The sequence below is a fragment of the Sturnira hondurensis genome, unplaced genomic scaffold (assembly GCF_014824575.4).
Source record: "Sturnira hondurensis isolate 20B ecotype Veracruz unplaced genomic scaffold, ASM1482457v3 Scaffold0011880, whole genome shotgun sequence".
NCBI lineage: Eukaryota > Metazoa > Chordata > Mammalia > Chiroptera > Phyllostomidae > Sturnira > Sturnira hondurensis.
Window position 1 is genome coordinate 595593 of NW_028084511.1, and position 24877 is coordinate 620469.

A 24877-nucleotide genomic window follows, 5' to 3' on the forward strand; every position below is an offset into this window, starting at 1 on the left:
GATTCACATAGCAATTTGGTTCTGTTAACCCAGAAGTAAAAAAGTTTAGGCGAGAGGCAATTACCTTTGAAATCCAAAAAGAATTATAATTCTGCGGAGAAATGTTTTAGGAAGAAACCCAAATCGTACTTAAATTGGTAGGTGAAGGCAAGGGGTATTTATGAGAAAAGGAAGGGGAATGATTGCGTGAATAGAAGGAAAGACTTTGTAGGTGCAGAAAAAGAACACAGTGACGCTAATTCTAAATGTTTTAAATTTCAGGTCAATGATTACAATGTCTGCTTTCCTGTTTTCTTTGCAAATACTTGTTTGCGATACAGAGCAGCTATAGAATTTTGCCTGGTTTTGACCTTAGAAAGGTTTGAGGAGTAAGAAGTGCAAGGCAATTCATCTGGGANGGTTAGATGTAGTCGGACTTCCGTATAATTCAATTTTCTGTCCTTTGGTTGTGTCTTTGTTTCTCCAAACCTTTGTTTTATTCAAACTTGGTTGTGGGAGAAGGCACAGTGTTTCCACCTATGCCTCCATTCTTGGCGGAAGTCTTCACAAATTTTCATAACTGACCACACCCCTAAATAAAGTTTAGGCTTTACCAGCTATGGCCAGTAGAGGTCACAAAAAGCGCTTCTTATTAGTCACTGAAACAACTGAAATGCGGTCTTGAGCACTATGCCTTCTGCAATAATGACCATAGCTACATTTGATTAAGGCACTACTCAAAGCGGAATTACAACTTGTCATAGGCGATCTCAGGTCACTATCACTTCCCTGTCTCCCACCCCTGCAGATACAGACGAACACACACAGGATTACTAGGCACGTAGCTAAAACAAGGTTTTCATACATGAGACCAACCTGTGACTGTCTCCCTCTTCATTGTCTCCCACACTGCTGTTGTTCCTCCAGTTTTCTAACATGAGAGCAAAAGTTGCGGGCAGGACTGTTTTTTTTCAATTATAGTTTATTGATTATACTATTACAGTTGTCCCAATTTCTCCCCTTTGCCTTCCTCCATCCAGTACCCCTCACTCCCTCAGGCGATACCCCCTGCACCATTGTTTATGTCCATAAGTCCTGCGTATAAGTTCTTTGGCTACTCCATTTCCTATACCACACTTTATATCCCCACAGCTGCTCTGTAACTACCAATTTGTACTCCTCAATCCCCTCACCTCTTTACCGATTCCCCCACACTCTCCACCCATCTGGCAACCATCAAAACCCTCTCTGTATTCGTGATTCTTGTTTGCTGAGTTTGTGTTTTAGATTCAGTTGTTGATAGATATGTATTTATTGCCATTTTATTGTTCATAGTTTTGATCTTCTTTTTCATAAATAAGTTTTCTTTAACATTTCACATAGTCATGGTTTGGTGGTGATGAACTAACTCCTTTAGTTTTTTCTTGTCTGGGAAGCTCTTTTTCTGTCCTGGGGGGCATGACTCTTGTGCGTGTGTGCACACACACGTTATTTTTGTTGCCTAATTTATTGTTAAATAAGAAAAAAGTCTTTGTTTAAAGTAATTTTTCCCATTTTCCAGTTGCTCATGATTATGTATTGAAGGAGAAAACTTAGAAAACAGAGAAGCAAGCAAAGTCAGTCAACAATAATTCTATCTCACAGAGATAACCACTGTACCTCTCTGACGTAGGTGTAATTACGTAATGCTGTGTCATCTGCTTCCTTCACATGAATGTCTTTTCACGTCAGCAAGTGTTTATTTTCTAAATGAGTTTTAGTGACTTTTAAGTATCCCATCATATCTCCTCTGGGACATTTTTCCATGTTATAAATATTATGTTATGTTATGAGAGAGCACGATTTACCACCCCCTAAGGGTTCCTTCATTTCAGTAACAGTCCTGGACTTTGGGGGGGGATATAGTGACTTGCCTAATAGGTATGTTTAGGATGGGGACCTGGGCCTGTGTGGTTCACACCTCTCTCTCCCGGAGCCAGACTGGTACCAGAGAGCAGGTCTTTGCTCTGAGATGCAGGTGTGGGGCGTGGGGGCAGGAGACCTGTGACAGGGCCATTAGTTCTGTCTGCTCTGGAGTTCAGTATATATACACACTGCATATCTAAGACATATATATATTGTAACTGTGTATCTAAGGTTCATACTTTAATTGTCCCATCACTTTGATCTTGTATATCTGTGTCCACTCATCATTCTCCCTTTTCAGAACTGGGATTTTTGGTGGTCAAAGCTGAGTGTATTTTAGGTGTTTTGATTCAAATTTTTATATTCTTCTCTATAAAGTTTGTGCCAATGTTGACTCTTAGCCAAGATTAGAATTATGACTGCCTTTTAGGTCAAGCTTTGGGTAAGCTTTCATGTATACATATACCAACATATATTGTGGGTTTATAGATTTATCTATATTTTGTGTATAANCATATATATATATATATATATATATATATATATATATATATATAGTAACTGTGTATCTAAGGTTCATACTTTAATTGTCCCATCATTTTGATCTTGTATATCTGTGTCTACTTATCATTCTCCCTTTTATATAACTTTCAGAACTGGGATTTTGGGGTGGTCAAAGTTGAGTGTATTTTAGGTGTTTTTGATTCAAATTTTTATATTCTTCTCTATAAAGTTTGTGCCAATGTTGACTCTTAGCCGAGATTAGAATTATGACTGCCTTTTAGGTCAAGCTTTGGGTAAGCTTTCATGTATACATATACCAACATATATTGTGGGTTTATAGATTTATCTATATTTTGTGTATAAAATTATATGTGTTTATATGAGGTGGGATTATAGATGTATATGTACATTTACTATCTAAAGTATATTAAATTTTATGTTAAATATTAAATATTAAATTGTATTTATATTATATGTATACTCATATATAAATTGTATAAAAGTATCTATTTAAACTTGAATTTACCCAGAACAAATATTGGAAGTGGGAGTGGAGAATTATGATATTAATATAGTTTGCCTCATGCTGAACCATCTGGGGGGTCTCATGAAGTCATTTTGGCCATTTCATGTGTATGTGTATGTTCATATGTTCACACAAGTGGTTAGAAAAAGAGTACTTGTTATATGATGCAAAAAATAGGAGTTTCTAAAACATATCACGTCATCTGCAAAAATAAAGGAGTGCATTGGTTGATTAATCAAGTGCAGGTTGGTGCCCCCAAACATCAGCTGGGCTGTCCCATCTCCCGTCACCTGGGGTTGGACTGAAATTGGTGGTCACTGCCTTTGAGAAGCCACATTTTGTTGTCATAGGTCACAGATGTTCAGACTCTAGAGAAGTTTGTATCATTTATTCTACCCATAGTTTCCATATTTTTCCAGGAATATGGTACCACCGTAGATGTCCACCGTTTGGCATAGATTCGAAATGACGTGAAAAAAATCTCAGCGGTCCTTTGGAGAGATGTCCAGTAGAATGTGAACCACCTTGTCCTTAGTACTGGGTGAAATTGGCTGTGATGTGTTCGTGATCGAAAGGTATGTAGTCGGCAACTCCTGGAAACAAGCGCAGAGGGACAGGAGGTCACCAAGGTGCAGATAACCATTCCCTCCTCCCAGAGGATCAGCCTGTCATTAGAGAAGTAAAATCACTGTAAAGGGAAATGGGCAGCCTGGGGAAGGGGTGGAAGGGGCGTCGAATTGAGGTTTAGGGAGGCCTTGTTTCCAGGCTCTGGGTGGCCACGTGGAGCATGTCTTTTGGCAAACCCTTTACATTGTGTGAGCCTCATTCATAAAAGTGCACAAGTAATATTTACCTGGATTAGAAATAATGACTACTAGATGCCTAGTATAGCACCTGACACATAAGTGTTCAATAAATGGTGATTATTGTGAAAATGGCTTATTTAAGCCAGATTCAGAGCGTTTGTGGCAGGAACTGAAGTTCACTTTTGATGTTTTTGAGAATTTTTGTCTTTCAAGGCAGGAAAACTAGATGATGACAATGTTGACGATGGGCTTTGGCATCCGAAAGAATAAGGGTCCCAGGGCCAAATCTTTTTGGATCTCCGAGGCCTTTCTGTTTACCATTGCTTCCTTCAGAGAAGAGTAACAATTGACCACTTGAGAAGAGTAACAATTGACCAATTGCCTAAGTTCCCTAGGCAATTCTTGAGATGAAGGTGGCAGGGGAACTGATACTAATAATGATCAGCATTTTGAACACATGCTATGCAAAAGACATTGCACTTACTCATTTTAAATACATTATTGCCGATCCTCACAATAATGCACGAAGTGGTGATTACTATGTGCATTCTACAGCTATGGAAACTGGCTCGGAGAAGATTTACTACTTGCCAAATGCAGCTAGTAAATCAGAGAAAGAGCTTCCATCAAGGCCCACGTGGCTCTAAGGTCCTTATCATAGGCTCTGCTGCAATTCCGCAAGTTCTGATTAGCCAGGTTTTGTTAAATACATGATACAGACTGTCAGAAAAGCATCCTTCCCACTGGAATCTTGGGTATTGAAGCATCTTTACAGAGCCCAGCCTCGGCTATGCTGCCGCTTTGTTTGGCTTCACATCTCTCTGCACGGTGACATTGGCAGATTAACCAAGGAACATCACCCTTAGACAAAACTACACACGACTGCCCCTTCACGTGGAGGACATTTTAGTTTTTGTGCAGCACTTTTAAAGAAAAAGGTTTGCTGAACTCTGGGATTTATTTGTCCTGCTCGCCTCCTGCACAGACAGACTCTCCTGGCCCCGGAGATGTGAAAACGGAACAGTAACGGCAGGGAAGGCGGAGAGTGGATTTTGAGCAAAGCTGTGGTACAGAGCACACTCCCTCTGGGCCCGACTCTGATCCCTCACACACGGGACGTGTGCCTCCTGCAAGCCCCTTCCTGACTCTAAGGCTTCCTTTCTTTCTGTCAAAGAGCGTCACTAACACCTACAGAGCAGATGCGTGAAACAAGAAAATGTGACATCACTACACAAATGGCTGTTATTCTGTCCCTCGTAGTTGTTAACTACTGGTCGTGCATTCACGGTGCCTTTGCTTTATATGTACGCATTTATGTTCAGTCCCAAGGCGGCCATCTTCTTCGATCACATGACACTTCTCTGTCCTTTGGTGTTTTTTTTGGTCTCTCTCCCATTATTTGCCTTTTCCTTCTTCAGCCCTTATTTTAAGTAGGTCCATCCACTTTTTTTGTGCACTAGATATTTTCCCAGAGTGGAGTTAGGATTCTGGATTTTTTTTAAAAAGCTACTTTAGGTAGTTATCCATTCTCTCTATCTAATCACCATATATGTACTCATAATATGTTTGTGTATGTCCATACATACAACTGCTGTATATATAATTACTGTATATGCACATACAATCTTACAGTTATTTACTGATTAAATGAGTGGATTAATTAAATAAGGAAAAGAAATATGTAGCCTTCGAAGGAGGAAATGCCCACATTTCTTCTATCCTCTCACCTTCACTCAAAGGTGTCACGCCGCTGAGGAACTGCCAATACGTCTTGTGATTCACGTTTTCAGCGATGTTGTTGATAGAAGAGACGACAGGGCCCCAAGATGTCATTGTGGTCTTGAATCTGAAGAATAAAACCATGTGTATGATTAATACCTCACTTTAGGTCAGGCAAGAAGGGGTTAAGATGAAGGGAGAGAGACACTGAAATGATTTAAAGATCAGGTAAAATCATGCTTAAAAGAGAAAATGTAAATGATTGAAAAATATGAAATTACTTGGAATTAAATGAAATTTAAATGAGTGGATTTAAAACAAAACTATCAATAAGAAAACTAAAATGTTTAAATGTCCAACAAAGGGCAAATAATTAGGTGAGCAATGAATGAACATCTGACATTGGATATTTTACAGTTGTGAAAATCGTATTTTTCAACAATTTTCAGTGACAGGGGAGGAAGCTTATGCAATAATGTTAAGTGAAAATGTGGGATTCACATTTTATATGAAATATCAATCTATCCCCTGTATATAGTGGATCACAACTATTTGTAAGATGCATAGAGAAAAATACCTACAAAATTATAAAAAATAGCAACAGTAATTATATTGTGGATGGACAATAAAGGCTTTGTTTCCTTCTTTATGCTTCCCCCTCCTCAAAAAACCTCTCTATATATTTTAATTACATTTACAGTCAGAAAAGAAAAATCAGGCAAAATTAAAGCTAAGCTCACAGAAGGAAAGTACATTCAGAGGGTTGTTTGAAATTAAGTTTTCTTGAAACACAATTTTTATCCTGACTTGTCTACAGAAATTAGGGAAGGTTTGGAGGTGGGATGTGGGCAGCAGATAAATGACTTAACCTTGACCTTTGCCAGTTTTTCTCCTTGACATTGTCCTGCAGAATCTGGATCATGTCAACTTTCTTTTGACATTATCTCCTTTTGTCCTTTCCCTGACCTGACGTTTCCCCTTCACTCCTTCAATAGCCAAGTTTTCTTTAAATTTCTCTACTGCTTTCTCTTTTTGCAAACAATCAATATTCCACAAAGTCTCATTTTCTCCTCTGTGATGTATTTCTGTGTTCTACCCTCTCCCAGCAGGGCAGTAGAAGGAACGTGAGCTTCGGAGTGGCTCAGCTCTGGGTTCAGATCTCAGCTCTAGTAGTTACATGTTATGTGACCTTAGGAATATTTGTTAACCTCTTTGGGCCTAAGTGATTCTATCTATAAAATGGGAATAATTAGATCTGTCTAGGTTTTGTGTTCCATCTCTTTTGATTGTCCTGACCTCTTTTTCTAGAACTTCCTCTATACTTCCAAAAGCTTCCGAATGAATGTCTCTCTTTCAAACATCCACAATTAAACATATACAGAGGAATTGCCTTTTGCTCTAAGAGTCCTTTTCTCTTCCTGACACTCCTGTCAAGAGTAGAGCTTCTTTCTCTTGACCCCCACATCCAGGGCTCACGCAGCCCTGCGGACTCCTCCTTGCTGTGAGTCCATGTGTCCGAGATGAAGTCCTCATCACTTTACAGCTTCATTACCGCAGTCACGCATCCCCTGGCATTTCACATTTTACAACATGACTTTTCATATTCAAATCTTGCAGTGCTTCTGTGCAATGTGAAGTCCAGTCTCCTTAGCCTTATATTTCAAGCTTTTTACATTATCACCCAATCTATCCTTCCAGGCTCAATTAAATCTCAAATTCTCTTGTCAAGCTGGCCTACTCATTGGTCTTGAATTCCTTGCCTATTCCTGTCTCCAAGGCTGTGTTTTAGCCATTCCCCCTCCCTAGACACCACCCTCTCACATTTCCTGTGTAGCACCTATTCTTCGAATGCTGTACAAAGCCATGAGCCTTCCTGACGATTCTAATCCACAATGGACTCTCACTCCTTTGAATTCCTGTTTTTAAAAACTCTGTCATGTATTAACTTGTATGATTTAATTTTTCATGACAGATCTCAGGCTCTCAAGAAGGTATTAAATAAAAATCTGTTAAATTATGAGAAGGAAAAAAGGAAATGAAGGAAAGAGGGAGGAAAAATGGGAATTCAGGTTAGGCTTGGGGAGAATGGCTAACGCCACTTGGAGCACTCACTTGAACATGGGATTTTTGCGTTTTGCTTCTTCTAGGACCACAAGCAGCACGGATCCTCCTCTCACACTAACTTCAGTGGTCACGTTGAAGAGCAGCTCCACTCCCCTCAGCTGGTTATTGATGGTGTACGTGACAGTGATGTTGGATGTGGCGGTGGGGACAGGACTAGGATAGCTGGGTCGAGTTGGTTGCACCTCATGATCTGTGAAGAGCAAGGAGGCCAAATTTGTTAAAGATTATGGAGTCCATATTAAAGGTGCAAAATCCCTGTGGTTGGCAACCCATCCCAGAAAACATTTCAAAAAATGGCAATGAGCTTGTGGATTGTGCTGAGGAACCAATGTGATCTATGAATCTCTCATTTCCAGTCTGGAGAACTGACCGTAGGCTGAAGCACTGACAGCTGGCTTCACAATGAACACTGATTTTATTAAAAGAATCCGTAACTTGAAGGGAGGGTTGGGAGTCCTAAATCACGCATTTTATGTGATACTCACCATTCTGTTGTTGTGGGTTTCTTTGTTAACCCTAAGAATCTGAAAGCAAAGGTAGTGCATTTCAGAGTATTCAACACAGCACCTGAGCAACTATTATGGAATCCTGGAAGGACTCCGTGGTCACGTGGTTAAGGCTGGGAAATCACTGGGAAGTGTTTGTGGCTGTGTCTGGCATGAGTGGCATTAGGTTACTTGATTGTGGTCTCTCTAGATTGTGCTCTGAGGTAGAAAAGGAGCTTATTAACCTCTGCTTGTCTTAGGATGTCCACACAATGTAAAATGAACAATATTTTATCGTAGCAGTTGAGTAGAAAGAAGAGTTGGAGGAATCTATACCAAAGACTAGTTATCTATGGAGTGATAACATTTTTCTGCAAGGCTCCCACTTTCTAAATGCATATTTTGGCATTGTATCTCTGTATTATATTTGTAATTGGGCAAAACAAAGATATGTCCAATAAAAAGGCTGTGTGCCAGAATTCTGCCCCATCCCTTTGGTGGGCCGTGAGCCCCAGAGATTCAAATTTAGGTCTTTAAGGCCTGGCCGAAATGTTCTTCTCCTAAGCCTCCCAGACAAAGTCAATGATGGATGATGGGTTATACCCTCTTTGCTTTTGAACTGTATATGGCTTTGTTTCTATTTACTAGTTATTTTATTCTTCTAGATATGGTGGTGTTTGTCTACAACGTTGTCAACTGGCTTTGTAAAGAGAAGATATGATAAGATACTGCATATTTGGTATATTTGTCAAACGAATGAATGAAGTTACATGTTATTTGATTGTTCGGGTCACAGCTATTTCCTTTCTATCAGCAGCTCACAGAATGCTTTGCGTATAGTAGGTGCTTCCTAAGTGCATGCTGGATGAAGTAGACACAGGGCCAAATTCTGCATGTAGGGTGGGACGTTGCTGTGTGTTCTCACACAGCCCTCGGGGATTGAAAGTCCGATGTGGTTCCACCTGCACAAAAGTAATGGGCATAAAAAAGCCCGTATGCCTCTTAAAATTGATCCACATAGCATTCCTGATGTAAGTAGCCAGTTTATGACATGAGGAGAGACAGATGTTAAGAGCTCTTACCAGGGGTGCAAAACAGGTCTGGCACATCTAGGTATGTCTTGCCTTCCAGGGAAGGGAGGATTTGGGCGATAGACATGGGGTTGTGGAATTTCCCCTGCTGAATCTCAGTAAGTATTGCATCCATAGTCTTCTGGCAATTCCACTCCTTGTTAGGTTGCTTGGGTGACACGGAGAGAGCCTGGGACAGAGGGAGAGAGAGGAGGGTGAGGGAGGGGAAAGAGGGAGGAGATGAAGGAAGGGAGAGAGAGGGGGAGAGAGAGGAGTTGAGCATAGCTGAGAGTTGGCCTTTATGTGCCTTATAAGGGATACACTTGATCATTACTCTCTGTGATCACCCACCCCGACCCAACCTGGAGCTGCAGAGAGGAACACCATCTGTCTTGCTCACTGCTGCATCCCCACCACTAAGCTCAGTGTCTGTCACATAGTAGGCACACACTTAGATTCAGGGAATGCAATTGGGGCTGCTGGACTTACTAACAGTTCTAGGACAGAATGAGGGCGAGAGCTGGGCAAAGCAAGCCCTAGGGGAGAGTCAGTCTAGGACAACGTGGCCATCTAAACACAGTAGACCTCTTGTTTTGTGTTGTCCTGTGCACCCTTGGTGGACTCCTCTCACACTCTGTGATTGTGTTGGGACTGTCAGCCAGAGGCTCCACCACCCTGGCTGCAGGGGTGGACTCCTGGCCTGGGCTGGAGTAATCATGCAATGTCGTCCTCTGGGTGGCTGTGATTGGTGGGCACGTGCACTAGACAAAGTCCTTCCCTGATATCCAGACATTGGGAGAGAGAAGCATTTTCCCCCCTCCCGGGGTTATCAGCAGGTACCGTGTCAGTAGGCACTGAGCTGCTAGTGACCATCTTCCTTGGCCACTTTGAAGGAGCCAAGGGGCAGGAAAGAGTGACAAAAACCAGGGCTGAGAGGTGAAAAAGAGTTGTCCCTGAGCATCACGATTGGAGCCCTTTATTCTCATGAATCCTGAAATCACCTAATCCAGCTCTGAACACGCCAGTTTATATGAAATAGCTAAGTCTCCATTTTTCCCAAGCAAAAATTATTTGGGTTTTTGTAATTTGCAAACGGAGTCTTGGTTAACACACCAAGAAATTCACTCTACTTTGCTCAGTTTTTTGCTTCATGGGCAAAATAGAAACTGTAACTCCTGCTCACCTTAGGGGGACCCTTACGGGGTGATATGCAGCATCAGTTTGCAATGTATGATGTGTAGCTGTCGTTACCACCCCCCTCTCTGTAGGTCTGTGCTGACCACGGCCACCAGCGTGTGTTAATGGGCTGAGATTGCTGATGACTAATTTACCTGAAGCTTGAGATGGGAACTGGGAGAAGGGAGGGGGAGTCAGAAATGGCTCTGTGAGCAGTAGTGTGAACAACTAGACAGTTTTGACAGGCACAACTATCGCCGTTGACCTCAGCAATAACGAACCGCACCTGCCAGAGGCCACTTTATAGGGCAGTTTGGTTTAGGGGCATCGGGTACGTACCCCTCAGCAGTCATACCTTGTTCACGTGTCATATCCACCTCCCAAGTCCCGCTAAGTGTGGGATAACACACTACCAACACCAACACTCTAGGGAGGAGTAACATATTAAGCTGTGAGAAATCATTAATAACTTTCGTGAGAAAGTTCATCAGATCCCTTTTCAAGTTACGTTTCTATTAGAGGAACCTGAAAAGCATGAGAATATTGGTGGAAGAAAGGGGAGAACTTCTGGAACAGAGGGAATGCCTCTCGAGTGCCTCAGGGACGCAGTGTGGGCAGCTTAGGTCACTTGAAGGCCACTGACCTCCTAGAAGGGGGTCAGCGAAGGCTCACGGGGAAGCTTAATGTCACCACCCTTCTGCTGGGAGAGACCTCCAGCAACTATTGAATGCCACATTGTGCCTGTGACTTTTTAAATACCTTTCCAAGCTTGTTATAGTAGCGAGGGAACACGAAATTCGGGTAAATTCCATATTTGCATAAGATGGTGCCAGATCTGTGATTTGAACCTAAGTTGTCGTAGCTCCGGAGCCCTTTGGTATTCTATACCGGACACTCTGGAGCAGAAAAAGGTCATATAGCACACACTGTGTGGTTTCAGACTTTGGGCTGCCTGGGTAGACTCTGAAAATGGGCCATAAGGGAGTCAGGGGGAGGCTTTTTATCAGCACTGATGGGAAATCCACGTGGCCTGTTATCTGCATATCCTGCCTTTTGATAGGAAAAGCTTTTCTTCCTGGCAACAGCTTATCAGAGAGAGTGTACCCTGCAGGTGATAAAATCTAAACAGAATTCACAAACCAAACGAGGCAAAGCAAAGCTGGGTGAAGCAAGGGTATTTGAAGTGCCTCGTAACTGAGCCGCATTTCCTGCCCCTCTCCCACGGCCCCTGTGCCTCCACAAAGCTGTCTCGGCCTGGGCCCTGGGGCCCGTCCTGTGTGATTCAGCCACGGGAACCCTCAGCATTTTGTTCCATAGCAAACTCTGTTGACCATGACATGACACAGAAGCCGACTTCTCCTTCATTGCTCCTATTCATGGTACCTTGGAGTGAGGACTTTGTATTTACTCTTATGTTTAGCATGAACCAGTTTTTAGCCTGTTTATGCCTTTTGCATAATTTTTAACGTGTGGACTGTCGATACCAGTCTCTGTCCACCGCCCTTCCCAAAGGGTTTCTAAGAGTAGTCCAGAGCTGTAGTAGGTTTAGGGCTGGCCTGGTAGCTCCGCGACTCTGTTTCCTGGGCTTTCTGAGTTGGGAAGGTCATGATGTTGTTTCTCTATTAACCCCGGAGAGCATTTTGAGACTTTGAAGCACAAACTTCTTCGTTTGGGATAGAGGATCGGGCCACTGATGACCATTTAGTTTCTGATTCCAGTTGGTTATCTCTCTCCACGATCCGTGGGGGGTTTTGCGTGGGAAGATGCTGCCCTAATCAACCCTAATCAAGCAGCATCTTATCTAATCGAAGCCTGGACATCTGTACTAGGGAAGCATAGTGTGGGCTTGTTACCAGACACACCTGGCCCTGCCTTGTGCTGGGGCACCTTTGTGAGGTGAAAATGGGATCAAGATCGAAATAGAGCTTGACCAAGATAGGGTGTTCGGTCAGCGTCAGATCATTTAAATGAATCATTTTAAATACAAGACCCCCTTTTATTTTGGCTTGAGGTGAGGGTTTATAAAAAGAATACCAACTGGCAAAGTAGAATTAGAATAATTCAATATTTTTGAGGACCTATATTAATATCTTTTATATATGTTGTATATTTTTCACACACCAAATTTTCATTAGTCTATAATTTTTATGAACAAACTGATCATTATTAATAACAAAGCCATACATTTCTTGGATTCGTTAGTTTCTTTTTTTCCTAAGGAAGGGAAAATAGTTCATGTAGATTTGTTTTCAGTTTACCTATGAACTAGGGAGGAATTAACCCTTACCTGCATCTTACCAGTAGAGAAACTGAGGCACAGGCACCGCAAGGAATCTGTCTAAAGTCACACTACCTGGTCTTCCCTACAGACATGAGAGGAAGCCTGGTCTCTTGACTCCACAACTGGGTCTCACCGGCATGGACCCAGCGAAGAGCATCAGTGATGTGTTTACCTGCATGGCAAGGCCAGTACTGTAGATGTTCCCAATGATGCCATTGTCTTTGATCTTCAGGCTGATATTCTCCACAGTATTCTTTAGCACCTGACCAAACAGGGTTCTGTAACCTTCCTCTGACCCTACAGGGATCTTGTTGTACATGCAGGTCAGAGCCAAGGTCACCATCGCTCCCGTGTCTGTGAATCATAGGGGGATAAGACAGCCACATCACAACAATATGGCCAGTGAACATTTACTGTGTGCTTATTGTGTTCCAGGCGCCTATCTCCTTGACTCTTCAGGACGATCTGTGAAATAGGACCTATAATTATCTTCGTTGGAGGGACGAGACCATGGAGTCTCTGGTTGAGTAACTGCCCAGGCCCTGACCCCAGATCTGTATGACGCCACAGCTCACGCTTTTAATTCACATAGACTGGCAGTGTATTCGATCCCGTTTCTCTTATCCCAGTGTTTACCTTTCAAAAAATGTCACTGGTTCTTGAAGACCTAGCCATCACCTGCTCTCTGTGAAGCCTTCCCTGGTCACCTCAGCACAACGGGCAGTCTCCTTCCCGGACCTCTGTGGCATTGGCTGTCTTTACCTGTTCCGCGATCTTGGCCCTCTGCTGCCTTGTTGTTACTGTGCTCCGTGAACTCCTGCAGAGTGGGAGCTCTGCACCCCCATAGTAGCCGGGACAGGGGCTTTTCCACTGTTTTTGTGGGAGAATGTGTGTGGGCCGAGTGAACGAGCTCCGGCATGACAAAACCAGGACAAATAAAAACCTTGCCAGGTGGCATCTCTCCTTGCATTGGTCTTTCCTCCCTGTCCCCATCTCCACCTTCAAGTTGCGTGACCTCATTAAAGGTGACAGAACTGTTCAAACCAGTGCTGTAAAAAATGTCCCAATTCCCTGTGCTGGCAGAGGTGCTCCAGATGGGACATGGAAGCCAGTCCGTTCTCGACCCACAGTAAGGGGACTTGAGTGAGTATCTACCTGCTTGTTGGCCTGAAGGAGCCTGAAGTAAGCGAGGCTGCTGAGGAGGCATGAATAAGGGGGTGGAAAGCCGAGGGAAGGCCTTTGCTTAGAGAGGGCAGAGGAGGAAAGGTGGCTGTATGTGAGGGGCTCTACACCGAGAGGGATCGTGAGATGCAGAAGGGTGGGCCCAGGAAGGACGTGCTGCTGTGGAGGAGTGTCCATTCACAAGCAGCCATGTGCTTGCAGAATGAAGGACCAAGACGGTTCCCCTGCATCCCCAAAGGGGTGCACGGTGGGCTTAGGGGCCAGAGAGCCGCTGTTTAACTGACAGCACAAACTTGGGTGTTCTAAGGAGAAGCTTTGAGAAGAATAGAGGGTGGAAGCATTAGCAGTGGTAAAAGAGAGGGTTCAGGGCAGAGTTGAGTCCAGGCATCGATTCAACCATTCCCCTGGGAACAACTCCTGAAAAGCTGGTGCCATGTTTATTGTTCCCGGTGTACCTGGGATTCTGTAACTGTCAGACATTTCAAGTATTGTTTTGGTTTCTATGTTTTACTATATCCCTTTCATTTACTCCTTAGCTGTTATGTCCAACACATATTTGTTCAATAGCACCCCTCCACAGACAATTTCCTGGGCCCCAGTTCCTCCCCCTCCTGCTTTTCCCTTTAGCCTCACCATTTATTGCCCTTGACATTCCCAGCTCTGGACAGTGTGCCAGTGGCCAGTGACTCACCCACATTGAAGGGAGAGGAATTGGCCAGCAGGGTCTTGGCGAAGCGGGCTGCTATTGGTAAGGTCGTCTCTGGGTTCTTCTGGCACAGTGCCAAGATCGCCAGACTGGGTCCATAGAAGCTGGAAGCTTCAGCACTGGGGCCTTGGGAGGGGATAGAGGGCCTTCATGAGAAGAATATCCACCACAGTGAGACAAACCTTTTAGATAGACATTGCTAGAAAACCTGTCCGAAAAGAAAGACACCATATTGGTGAAAATTCTGTCAATATTTCTTTTCTTTTCTTTCTTTTAAAAAAAATTTATTTACTTGTTTTTATTTTTTATTGTTGTTCAATTACAGTTGTCCCCATCCTCTCCCCCCATTACTCTCCCCTGCCCAACCCACCCCCACCTCCCACATTCAGTCCTCCCTCCACCCTGTTGTCTTTGTTGTGGGTTTTTTATACAGGTTCCTTGATGACCCTTTATTTACTTATTTTTTTAAAAGAGGGGAAGGGAGGGAGAAAGAGAGGGAAAGAAACATCTCAAACCCTTAACCCAGGCACGTGCCCTGACTGGGAATGAAACCAGCAGCTTTTTGCTTTGTGGGACAATGTCCAACCCACTGAGCCACACTGGTCAGGGCCCGTCAGTATTTCTCAGAATAATATTCTGAGAATGGAATTAAAGGGATGAGACTGCAATGAAAAGGTGCTGTCTTCAGGCACATCCTTCAGGCACGTGTCCTCACTGTGCTAATGGCTTGGAGAGTCTGTGGCCTGGGGCTAGCGGCCTTTTCTAGTTCCTGTGGATCAGGAGTAGGTAACACCCCCGTGGAATTAGCAGAGGGAACCTGAGTGGAGGCACATCGTCTCTTTCCTAACTTTGCACCCTCCCGCCCTTTTCTTTCTAGGTGTAAAGTTCTCAGGAAGGACCATTTGCTGCACTCTACCCTCCCTTCTGGTGAGGTCTTACGTGAAGGTGCCCAGTTCTCCATCTGTCTCTGCAGAACTGATACTTTATTCCCAGGGTCTCGGCAGGAGGAGCTGAGGGCTATGATGTTGAGTGCAAGCTGGCCGATGGTCAGATCTGTAGGGCAGAGAACAAAAGACTGAAAGGTGTTTTTGGCCAAGAGAAAGCGCCGGGGGCCAGGGCTGAATTCTCTGCTTTTTTCCAGATCATTTTGATTTAAAAAAAAATAACATGATTAGTTTTGTCTTAATTCTTAAGGGAAGAAGTATGGAAAAATACTTAAGGAACATTGAATCTAGTGGCCTCTGTGTGACTTGACAACACCACCAAGAAGGGAGAAGCCTGCTGTTTGTTTAGAAAAACAACAAGAACTTCTATACAAATTCAGGTGTGAGAATTCATATTAGTTGCAAACTAATTTTAACTTTATTTTCTAACTTGAGTGTCAAGGCCACTCCTGTGAAGTAGCAGAACAGAAACTTGATTATCATTATCCTTGTTATTATTACTATCAGTGCGATTATTATTGGACTCACCCGCATTTTGCAAACGAGGGGAAAATGAGGTTGAGCAGGCTCACAAGACCTGGTCAAGGTCACAGAGTTGATAAGTGGCAGAGCCAGAGCTGGAAGCCTGCTGTTTTTACATCTCGTCTAGAGTTCTTTCTGTGCTACTGCCCTCCTCTCTGAATGTCCTAATGTCACACATATTCCTTTCTAGGTGTTTTCCAGATGTTTCCGGAAAGGTGTTGGGAAGATTCGGATATAATCAGGGGCAAGAATTGGGATCTGGGGTTGTGAATGGTTCGGGGAGCAAGACTCAGGGAGCATGTGGATGGGGAGGCTCTGACGTCTCACCGGCTGTGTCACTGGCCATGAGCTTGTAAGTCAGGAGCTTCTGGGCCTCCAAGTTGTAGGCTCCGACCAGGTTCATGGCAATCAGGATGCTGGGGTTGGGGAAGGCTGAGTCGGTCACGGAGTTCTCCATTAACACCTGTATGCCGTCAACCAAGGGCTGCTGTGCCGGGGGAACAGCTGAGAAGAGACAAGCCATATATATTTTTTTCAATCAGAAAACTACAGGTGTGGGAGACAATACAAAAATAATTTTATCTCATTTTAGTTGGGTGTCTGAAATGCCAAAAACCTGTAGTCTGTATTTTTATTTATTTATTTATAATAGTTTTATTGTTGTTCAAGTACAGTTGCCTGCATTTACCTCCTACAACTTCACGCCACCCCAGCCATCCCCACCTCACTCCCCTGATTCCGTCCCCCTTTGGTTTTGTCCATGAGTCTTTTCGTGGCTCAGTGGATGAGCCATTTACAAAACCCCTCACCATCCTCCTCTCTTTGCAGAAACTCATTTGCTATGTTTTTAGGGGAAGACAGGATTAGCATTTTAATTCTTCAGGGTTCCCCTTTTGGGCTGATTCCTAAAGAAACATGGAAAAAACATCAAGGTTTTCTTTTGAGGCCAATTAGTCCCTACATCTTCTCAAATAATTTTTATCTTTCAGAAACTCATTTCTCATTTGACAGCTTCAAGCGATATGGCTCCTGGACAGTTCGTATTCGTTGTAACACATTTCCAGAAATCAGTTTTCCTCGCATTTTTTCCTCCTTATGTGATGAATTAATTAAAGATTTGGCATATGACTCAGTGAGGACCCGAGGTCCCCACTGGTGGTGGCACCTGGTCAGGTCAGTCCCTGAGCATCTTTGTCTTTGCACCATCCCTCCTGCAACACTACTTCAGTCTCTCTTAACTGAACATGCACAGACTCACCTCTTCGAGAAGTTACGCGGGGAAAAGGAACCGCACGCACCCTGACTCACCCTCTTTGGAACCCCTAGTGATTGCCGTTTTCCACCACCTTCCCATCAGCAGACCTCAGCGTCTGAGGTTCCTGCCTATCCCCGAGGTCCTTGGGAAACACTGCATACTCACAGCATGAGCTTTGGGTCTGGGTGCTGGTCGCAGCCATAGCCCAGAGAAGGTTCAGGAGGCAAAGGGAAAACCAGGCCATCCCTCTCTGTCCTGTCCTGTCCGTGTCTCCCGTTCAAAAATCCTGGTATTATTGACTAGGGGTGTTTCTCTACTTTCTCTTATATACACTTCTCTTTATGGAACAGTCTGCCCTCCACGCCCAGCCCAGCCACTCCTAACCACCTCAGCTGACCTCTCTCTCCCTAATAGAACTCATTTCCACTTGCTTATCTAAGTCTACTGACTATACAGACCCACCGGGGTATCTGAAGGTGACTTCTAGGTAGCACAGTCATATGAGAAACTTGGGCTGCACATGCAGTGAAGGCCGTGATGACAAAGTGCCCTTTACCAGGACCCTGGGTCTTTACACTGAGTATAGACAAGACTTCCTCCCAGGCTGCTTTCTACCCTGTCAGATAACTCTCTACCAGCAACCACTTCCTTGAGGTTTGGGCGACACCTAAGGCCCCACCTCACTCTATGGTTTGAGGTATGTGCTTTTCCACGTGTCCTTTCAGGCTCTCAGGTGAGGATCTTCCAGGTGAGGTCTGGCTTTATGTAATCAGTGGAGTTGACATGACCTGGGTTCCAGCCTAGGCTCTTTGAAGTTGTTTGACTTTAGGCAGAGCAATGGACCAGTTCCCCAGAAATTTTGTTTGACATCTCTTTCCTTATCTGGAAATTAGTTTCAAATACTGGGGCTTCAGATGTTATCTTTTAAAGTAAGTAATCAGAAAATATGGGATCAGTGAGCTGTATTAACTGTGAAGTATATACAGGCATGGGCAAAAGTGGGTAAAAAACTCTGCCAAAGTGTGCTTGGGGACAGCAAGTAGACCACGATATATAAATAATGAAGTCCGGCAATTTGAGCACTCAGGTGACCGTACCTAAGAGCACTGCACCACTGTGACATTTGAGTTAATGGAGCTATTGTAATAATCACAACCTGCATGTCTTTTTCTGTATGAACAGCTGTAAACCTACTTATGCCCACCACCTGTGTGTGTGTGTGTGTGTGTGTGTGTGTGAATAACAGAGAACTGGAAATAGTGTCTTAAGACTATGAGGAGGGGGCTAATGTTTTCTAACCACTGGGTTTTAAGCAGCTCCCTTTAGGGGGACTTCCTCCAGTGGCTCCCACCTTAGAATAAAAGCAGAGTTCTTCCAATGACCCACGAGGCCCCGTGCTGTCTGGCGTCTGGTTCCTTTTGTACCTCGCCTCCGTCCACGTTGTCTCCTGCTCACTATGCTCCAGCCACATAGAACTTAAAAAAATTAAATGAGTTGGGGTGACGTTGGTTTATAAGATTATATAGGTTTCAAGTGTACAATTCTATGATACATCATTCATATATCGCGTTGTGTACTCATCACCCCAAATCAAATCACCTTCATCACCATATATTTGACCCCCTTTGCCCTTTACTGCCATCCCCCACAACCCCTTCCCCTCTGGTAACCCCCATACTGTTGTCTGTGCATTTTTGTTTGTTTGTTTTTCTTGTTTGTTCATTTGTTACATTCCGCTTTATATTTGATATATGCGTGAAATCCTATGGTTCTCGACTTTTTCTGTCTGACTTATTTCTCTTAGCATGACATTCTCAATATCCATCTGTGTTGTTGCAAATGGCAGTATTTCATCTCTTCTTGTGGCTGAGCAGTATTCCTTTGTATACATGTACATTGCTGAGGTTGTGAGGACTTCTTGTTCAGTCACCTTTGCCCTTGCTGTCCACTCTTCCCAGGACACTCTTCCTCCAAATATTCTCACAGTGGGTCCCTCACTCCTTCCATGTCTCTGTGCAAAGGTTGGCTTTTAGAGAGCTCTTCCCAGACCATTGTATATAAGACAGGCTCACCCCCACTGTGCTCCACTAATGCCTTATCTGTAGCCCTTCTCACCCTCTGTCACACTGAGTGTACGTGCAGTTTATTTATTGTCTGTCTCCTTCCCACTAGAATGTTCGCTCCTCAGAGCTTTGTCCCTGGCACTTGAGATACTACCTAGCTCACAGTAGGTACCACTTGGTCAGTTTCTGAACGAGTGAACTGATCAACAGATGTAAGACATGGGTTGGAAAGCCTATTTTTCTTTCTCAGGGAATGTTAGTGGTGTTGGAAGGGGAGACCGTAGGCTACATGTTGGGGTGAGCAAGAAGGCTTCTAACAGGGCCCCATGTTCCCACCTCCTAGTACATGCCCTGGCATAATCTTCTCCAGAGTGTGGACTGGCCTCACTTCTAATGAATATAATATAGCAAGAGCGATGGGATGAGGTCACTAAACACAAACTTCCCTGTCATTTGCAGTCTCTCTCCATCTCTTCTTGTCTATTTGCTTTGTTAAAGCTGGCTGCCATGTTGGGAGCTGCCTTCTGGAGAAGCACATGTGTCAAACACTGAGAGGCCTCCAGCCGGCAGCCAGGGAGGGAGGACTCCTGCCAGTGACCATGTGAATGAGCTTGAAAGCAGAACCTCCCCCAGTTGAACTTGGAGATGGAGGCAGCACCAGCCGACATCTTGACGGTAGCTTCAGGAGAGACCCTGAACCAGAGGGCCTGGTTAAGCCATCTCTTGGATTTCTGACCCAACAGAAACTGTGAGATAATAAATGTTGATGTCTTAAACCATTAAGGTTTAGGGTAACTTGTTATGCAGCAATGTATAACTGATACATGGCATAGAGTGGAGGATGAGACAAGAGAGACAGTTTGGGTTTGCTTGGTGGATGGAGGGCCTTGCACACCATGTGAAAGAACAGTAGGCAGAATAACAGCCTTCGTAATGTCCACGTCCTAATCCCTAGAACTGGAGAATGTGTCAGGTTACAGGTAAAGGGCATAAGGTTGCCCATGGAATTGAATTTGCAAATGAACCGACTTCAGGATAGGAAGATTATCTTGGATTATCTGAGTGGGCCCAATGTAATCATAGTACCATGGAGGCCCGGAAGGGAGAACATGTCTTTCCCCTGTCCCCAATTTAGTTGTTAAGATGTGACACAGATCCAAGAGGACAAATGCATTGCTGTCTAGTTGTGAGGACACCTGTCTCACCCACTTACTAGAGGCCCGGGAAGAGCTGAACCTGAGGGCAGATGATGAGTACCAGAAAGCAAGTGCGTGGGAAGAGGGCTCAAACCCCAACTATGCTGCACAGTTGCTGGTGGAGGGGAGGAAGCAAGAACTGTTGTGAAGAAAACACTGGAGAAATGAGGGAAACATTGCTAAAATAATTTTAAAAATATTTTATTTATTTTTAGGGAGAAGGAAAGGGAGGTAGCAAGAGAGGGAGAGAAACATCAATGTGTGGTTGCCTCTCACATGCCTCCAAATGGGGACCTGGCCCAAAACCCAGACATGGGCCTTGACTGGGAATCAAACCAGTGGCCCTTGGTTTTGAAGGCCAGCACTCAATCCACTGAGCCACACCAGCCAGGGCTAAAATAATTTAACTAATTTCTCCTCCAGGCATTTTCCTTTTGGTGGTTGCTTCAATGGGTAACTTGATACTTTATCTGAAGCACCTTCTGTTCTTGGGCATCTTGAAGGTACTTCCAGTTCCTGACTGTACGTGCAAGTAGCTCAGATCCTCAGTAAAAAGTATAACCCAGCTGATGCTGCTTAAGTAGGATTTAACCTTTTCGAAAAATGTGCATTCTGCTGAGATGAAAGTCAGAGGTGATTTTATTTGCAGGTTTCTTCTGAGGATATGAATATCAATGTGATTTTTACTGGGTAGAATAAGGAAAATAAATGTGGAAAAAAGAACAAGTGGGACCCATGGGAGATAAGAGACAGCTGGAGGAGGGCATGATATTTTTTCTCAAACTCTATGGATTGACTTTTTATGTATGAACCTCACATTTTCCCCTCTGAGCAGAGCAACATTTTCTTCTCCAATCCACTATCTGTATGAGGTCCATATGTCCACTTGGTTCCTCTCTTGCATCTGGGTCTGTGAGAGCTCATTCTCCTGCAAGGTGTCTACTTGATCTCATTGCTTGTGGTTGCAACAGTAAACCTTTCTTCCCATTTTCCTCAGGTGCCCAAGGTCACTCAGTCACCAGGGGAAACTTGAATAGAATTCAGCTTATTAGACATGGTCCAATCTCTTTCACTTCACTTCTTGACATGGTCAATATATGTTTCACTTTCTTTAGTCATGTTTCTCAATCTTCCTGGGAATACTGAAAAGGAGCCTTTGTCATCATATATATGATTTTCTCTGTAGCATCTTACATCATGTTATTAAACACAATAAACAATTGTCAATTACTTTAAGAAACCAAACAAACCATAGTTTTCAGGTAAAGAGTCAAGATCTTGATTTTAATATTTGACATCTCAAAACCAGGGAACTGTTATCTAGGGGTCCATGAAATCTCTTGAAAAGGGGGGTGAGCATGGAGAGGCTTCCAGGCATTTGTGAAACCTCTGATTTAAATGTTTTGTGTTTGTGTTCGTTTTTCTGGGATGAACATCTTACGCAAAAAAGGTCAGTGACTCAGAAATAGTTAAGAATCGCTGCTCTAGACACACAATGTCTGACTTAAGAATTTCTAGTTATTAAAGGAGTTTTACTGACAGGAGAGAGGTCCCTGGGACTTACTTGTCCATTAAGTTACTAAGAATTTATTGCCTACTATGTGCCAGAAGATGAAAGGCTCCCTTCTTTCTTTAAACCCCTGACATGAGATGTGGATGGTCAGCAAAGGTGCTGATTAAGATGTGTTTTAAATGTACTTGGTATTCACGAGCAGATGTATTTTTTACTGAGTCTTTTAAAATTACACCAAATCCCTTAACCTTAAGTTATGTACAGACATACGGAAATACAGTCTCATTGATTTGCTGAGCTCTCTTCACCACATCCAGAAAGACAGAGCCATTTTTTCACGTTGACATTGGTGACATATGTTTCATTGATTTTCAAAGTGTAATTGACTGAGATCCATGAGGATGAGCTTTTAGGTTCCACAGGTATAGGCTCATGAATGGAGACGTTCACGGCAGAGACAGGAAAGCGGGGAGGAATTATTATTTGGAATAATAAAAGCGATGTTAGAGTTTGCAACCTATCCAACCTCTATTCATGAACTCCTACCCTTTATGCAGAAGGGGATTTGCCACAGGAGCAAGTGACATCATCAGAGGGCAGCTCTCTCACACGATGAAGGCAGAAATTCAAACCAGATGCTCACCAGCTTCAAAAGCTTGTGTTCAGCTCAACTCCCAGCTGTTTAACAACTCAGTTGCCCTCCTCTCTCATTTTTATTGTGGAGGCTCCTGGGTTTTTTTCTTTTGCTACAGCATACAAAAATGCTTCTTTGTTTTTTTGCCTTTTTACTTCTTAACACTTATGGAAAGAATAGTGTGTCAGGTCCTGTACTGGACATTTTACATGAACTGTTTTATTCAGTTTTTATAAAAATCTATGTTAGATACTATTATCATTTGTATTTCTTACATTAAGAAATTGAATCTTAGAGGTTAAACATTTTGTCCAAGTTCTCTAACCCTGTCAGTGACTGAACCAAGAATAAATGTGATGGAGTAAGTCTCTTTATCTTGTTGTAAAACCAGTTGTTTGAATCAATGACTTATGCTGCATTATCTTACAATACTGCCGTATTCCTTCCACACTGATGTCTTATTTCCCTGAGGGATCATTTACTGTGCATAATGCAAAGTCAAATATGGCATGCTTTGTTTAGGATGGGAAGATGCTCAGAACATCTCTCTGTATCCAGCAATCAGAAAAATGCCTTTGGAGATAGACATCATTTTATCAAGTCTACCTTATTTGTCAATGTTTAAACCAAAAATGACATCTACTACCCTGTTAAGAACAAATCCTCAGGGGCTCTCAATCTCTGACGACATATCAAGGACTGAGTTCTATATGGGAACTGCGGTGCTTTATTTGGTTACTTCTGGCCCAGAAGGACACCTACATCTCATGAGCTTTGGGTGTTATACTCAAAGGCAAAAACAGTTTGCTCTTTAGTGTTATACCTGAAGAACAAGAAAAGCCATTGTTAACACCCAAGTCGGTCTTTCCAAATAGGGCAGGTAAGATCTGGGCTGCAGCAGCTGGCATACGGAATGATTCCTGAGAAATTTCTTTGAGTACTGTATACAGAGTTTGTTGACAATTCCATTCAGTTTGGTTGTAATAGTTCGATAAGACAGAGAGAGCCTAATGAGAGAGAGAGAGAGAGAGAATTGTTTAAAACAAAGGGAAAAGCTTACATCTAATTCAGTAATATTCATTTGACATTGAGTACAAAGGAGGTACCTTATCCAGCTAAGACATTTCCTGACTTCAGGAAGCTTATAAACTATTTTGAGTGGGTAGGGGGGGAATTGCTTAATAATACAAACTATAATAGCACCAATGAGACTTTTTCTACCATATTCACTCTTGTATCCTCAGCACTGGAACAATNGAGAGAGAGAGAGAGAGAGAATTGTTTAAAACAAAGGGAAAAGCTTACATCTAATTCAGTAATATTCATTTGACATTGACTACAAAGGAGGTACCTTATCCAGCAAAGACATTTCCTGACTTCAGGAAGCTTATAAACTATTTTGAGTGGGTAGGGGGGGAATTGCTTAATAATACAAACTATAATAGCACCAATGAGACTTTTTCTACCATATTCACTCTTGTATCCTCAGCTCTGGAACAATACCTGTCATACAGGAGGCACTCAATAAGTATCATTAAGAGAAAAAAACTGTTGTAAAGGAGTCCCTGGGATGAATGCTCTAAGAGGAGCATTTAGTGGCACAGTCTTTCTAAAGAGGAAGAGCTTTAAACAGGTAGAGGGGCCAAGGCAAGCCTTGGTGGGGAAGGTAGTACTCGAGGTAGGCCTGATGATATGGTGGCATTTCAATAGGTAACGTGAGGAGGGGAGCCCTGTACCCAGAGGGAACTGAGTAATGGAAGGTGCTAGAGTAGCAGTGGCCAGGGCCTGGCCTGGCTGTGATGAGAGTATCTGCATTTTAGCAAAATTCCCAGGGGCTTTCTCCCGTTCTGGGAGGACTGGTGTATAGGGAACAATCAGGAACATTATACAAGCACAGTTTAGATAGGCGGGTGGGGGAAGATTGGTAGAGCTTTTAATTTTAGGGTGAGGTGTCTGACATTATTTGCTTGACAGTGGGGAAGTCTCATAGGTTCTTGATCAGAAACTATCTGGCCAGCAGATGTAAACAGGATTGAAAGAGTAGAATTATGGGTTAGGGAATGTCAGGAGGGTATTTGAGTGAGAAAGACAAAGAGTAAAACAGGTTGGACTTGAAGGTGTTGTTCTGTAGTTTCCCAGGGGAGGGAGGTTCCCCCTTTCCATCTTTTCTTGAAGGCTCTTCAAGTTAACCAAGTCAACAAGCATTAGTGGGATATTAAAAGAGACAAAACTGAGCATACTGCATCTCTTAAAAACTGTCTTGCAGGCAGAAAGCTCTTGATCCTAC

At 43.3% G+C, this 24877-nt stretch overlaps 1 protein-coding gene across 3 annotated transcripts in view; it reads right to left on the reverse strand.

Annotated features, from left to right (window-relative positions):
* Positions 1-3383: 3383 nt before the first annotated feature.
* Positions 3384-24877, reverse strand: part of CBLIF (cobalamin binding intrinsic factor) — a 29526-nt gene continuing 8032 nt past the window's right edge. Inside the window, exons 1-9 of one of the 3 annotated variants that reach the window (XM_037060476.1) lie at positions 17647-17800; positions 16257-16433; positions 15403-15516; positions 14449-14589; positions 12748-12929; positions 9131-9308; positions 7552-7753; positions 5448-5566; positions 3384-3507 (exon numbers count right to left, since the gene is read on the reverse strand). In XM_037060476.1, the coding sequence (XP_036916371.1) occupies positions 3446-3507; positions 5448-5566; positions 7552-7753; positions 9131-9308; positions 12748-12929; positions 14449-14589; positions 15403-15516; positions 16257-16386 (1128 nt within the window). In that variant the 5' untranslated portion in view covers positions 16387-16433; positions 17647-17800 and the 3' untranslated portion in view covers positions 3384-3445. Of the gene's footprint in view, positions 3508-5447; positions 5567-7551; positions 7754-9130; positions 9309-12747; positions 12930-14448; positions 14590-15402; positions 15517-16256; positions 16434-17349; positions 17581-17646; positions 17801-24877 lie in introns of those variants that run through there. The other 2 variants (XM_037060474.1, XM_037060475.1) reach the window with 2 other exon arrangements.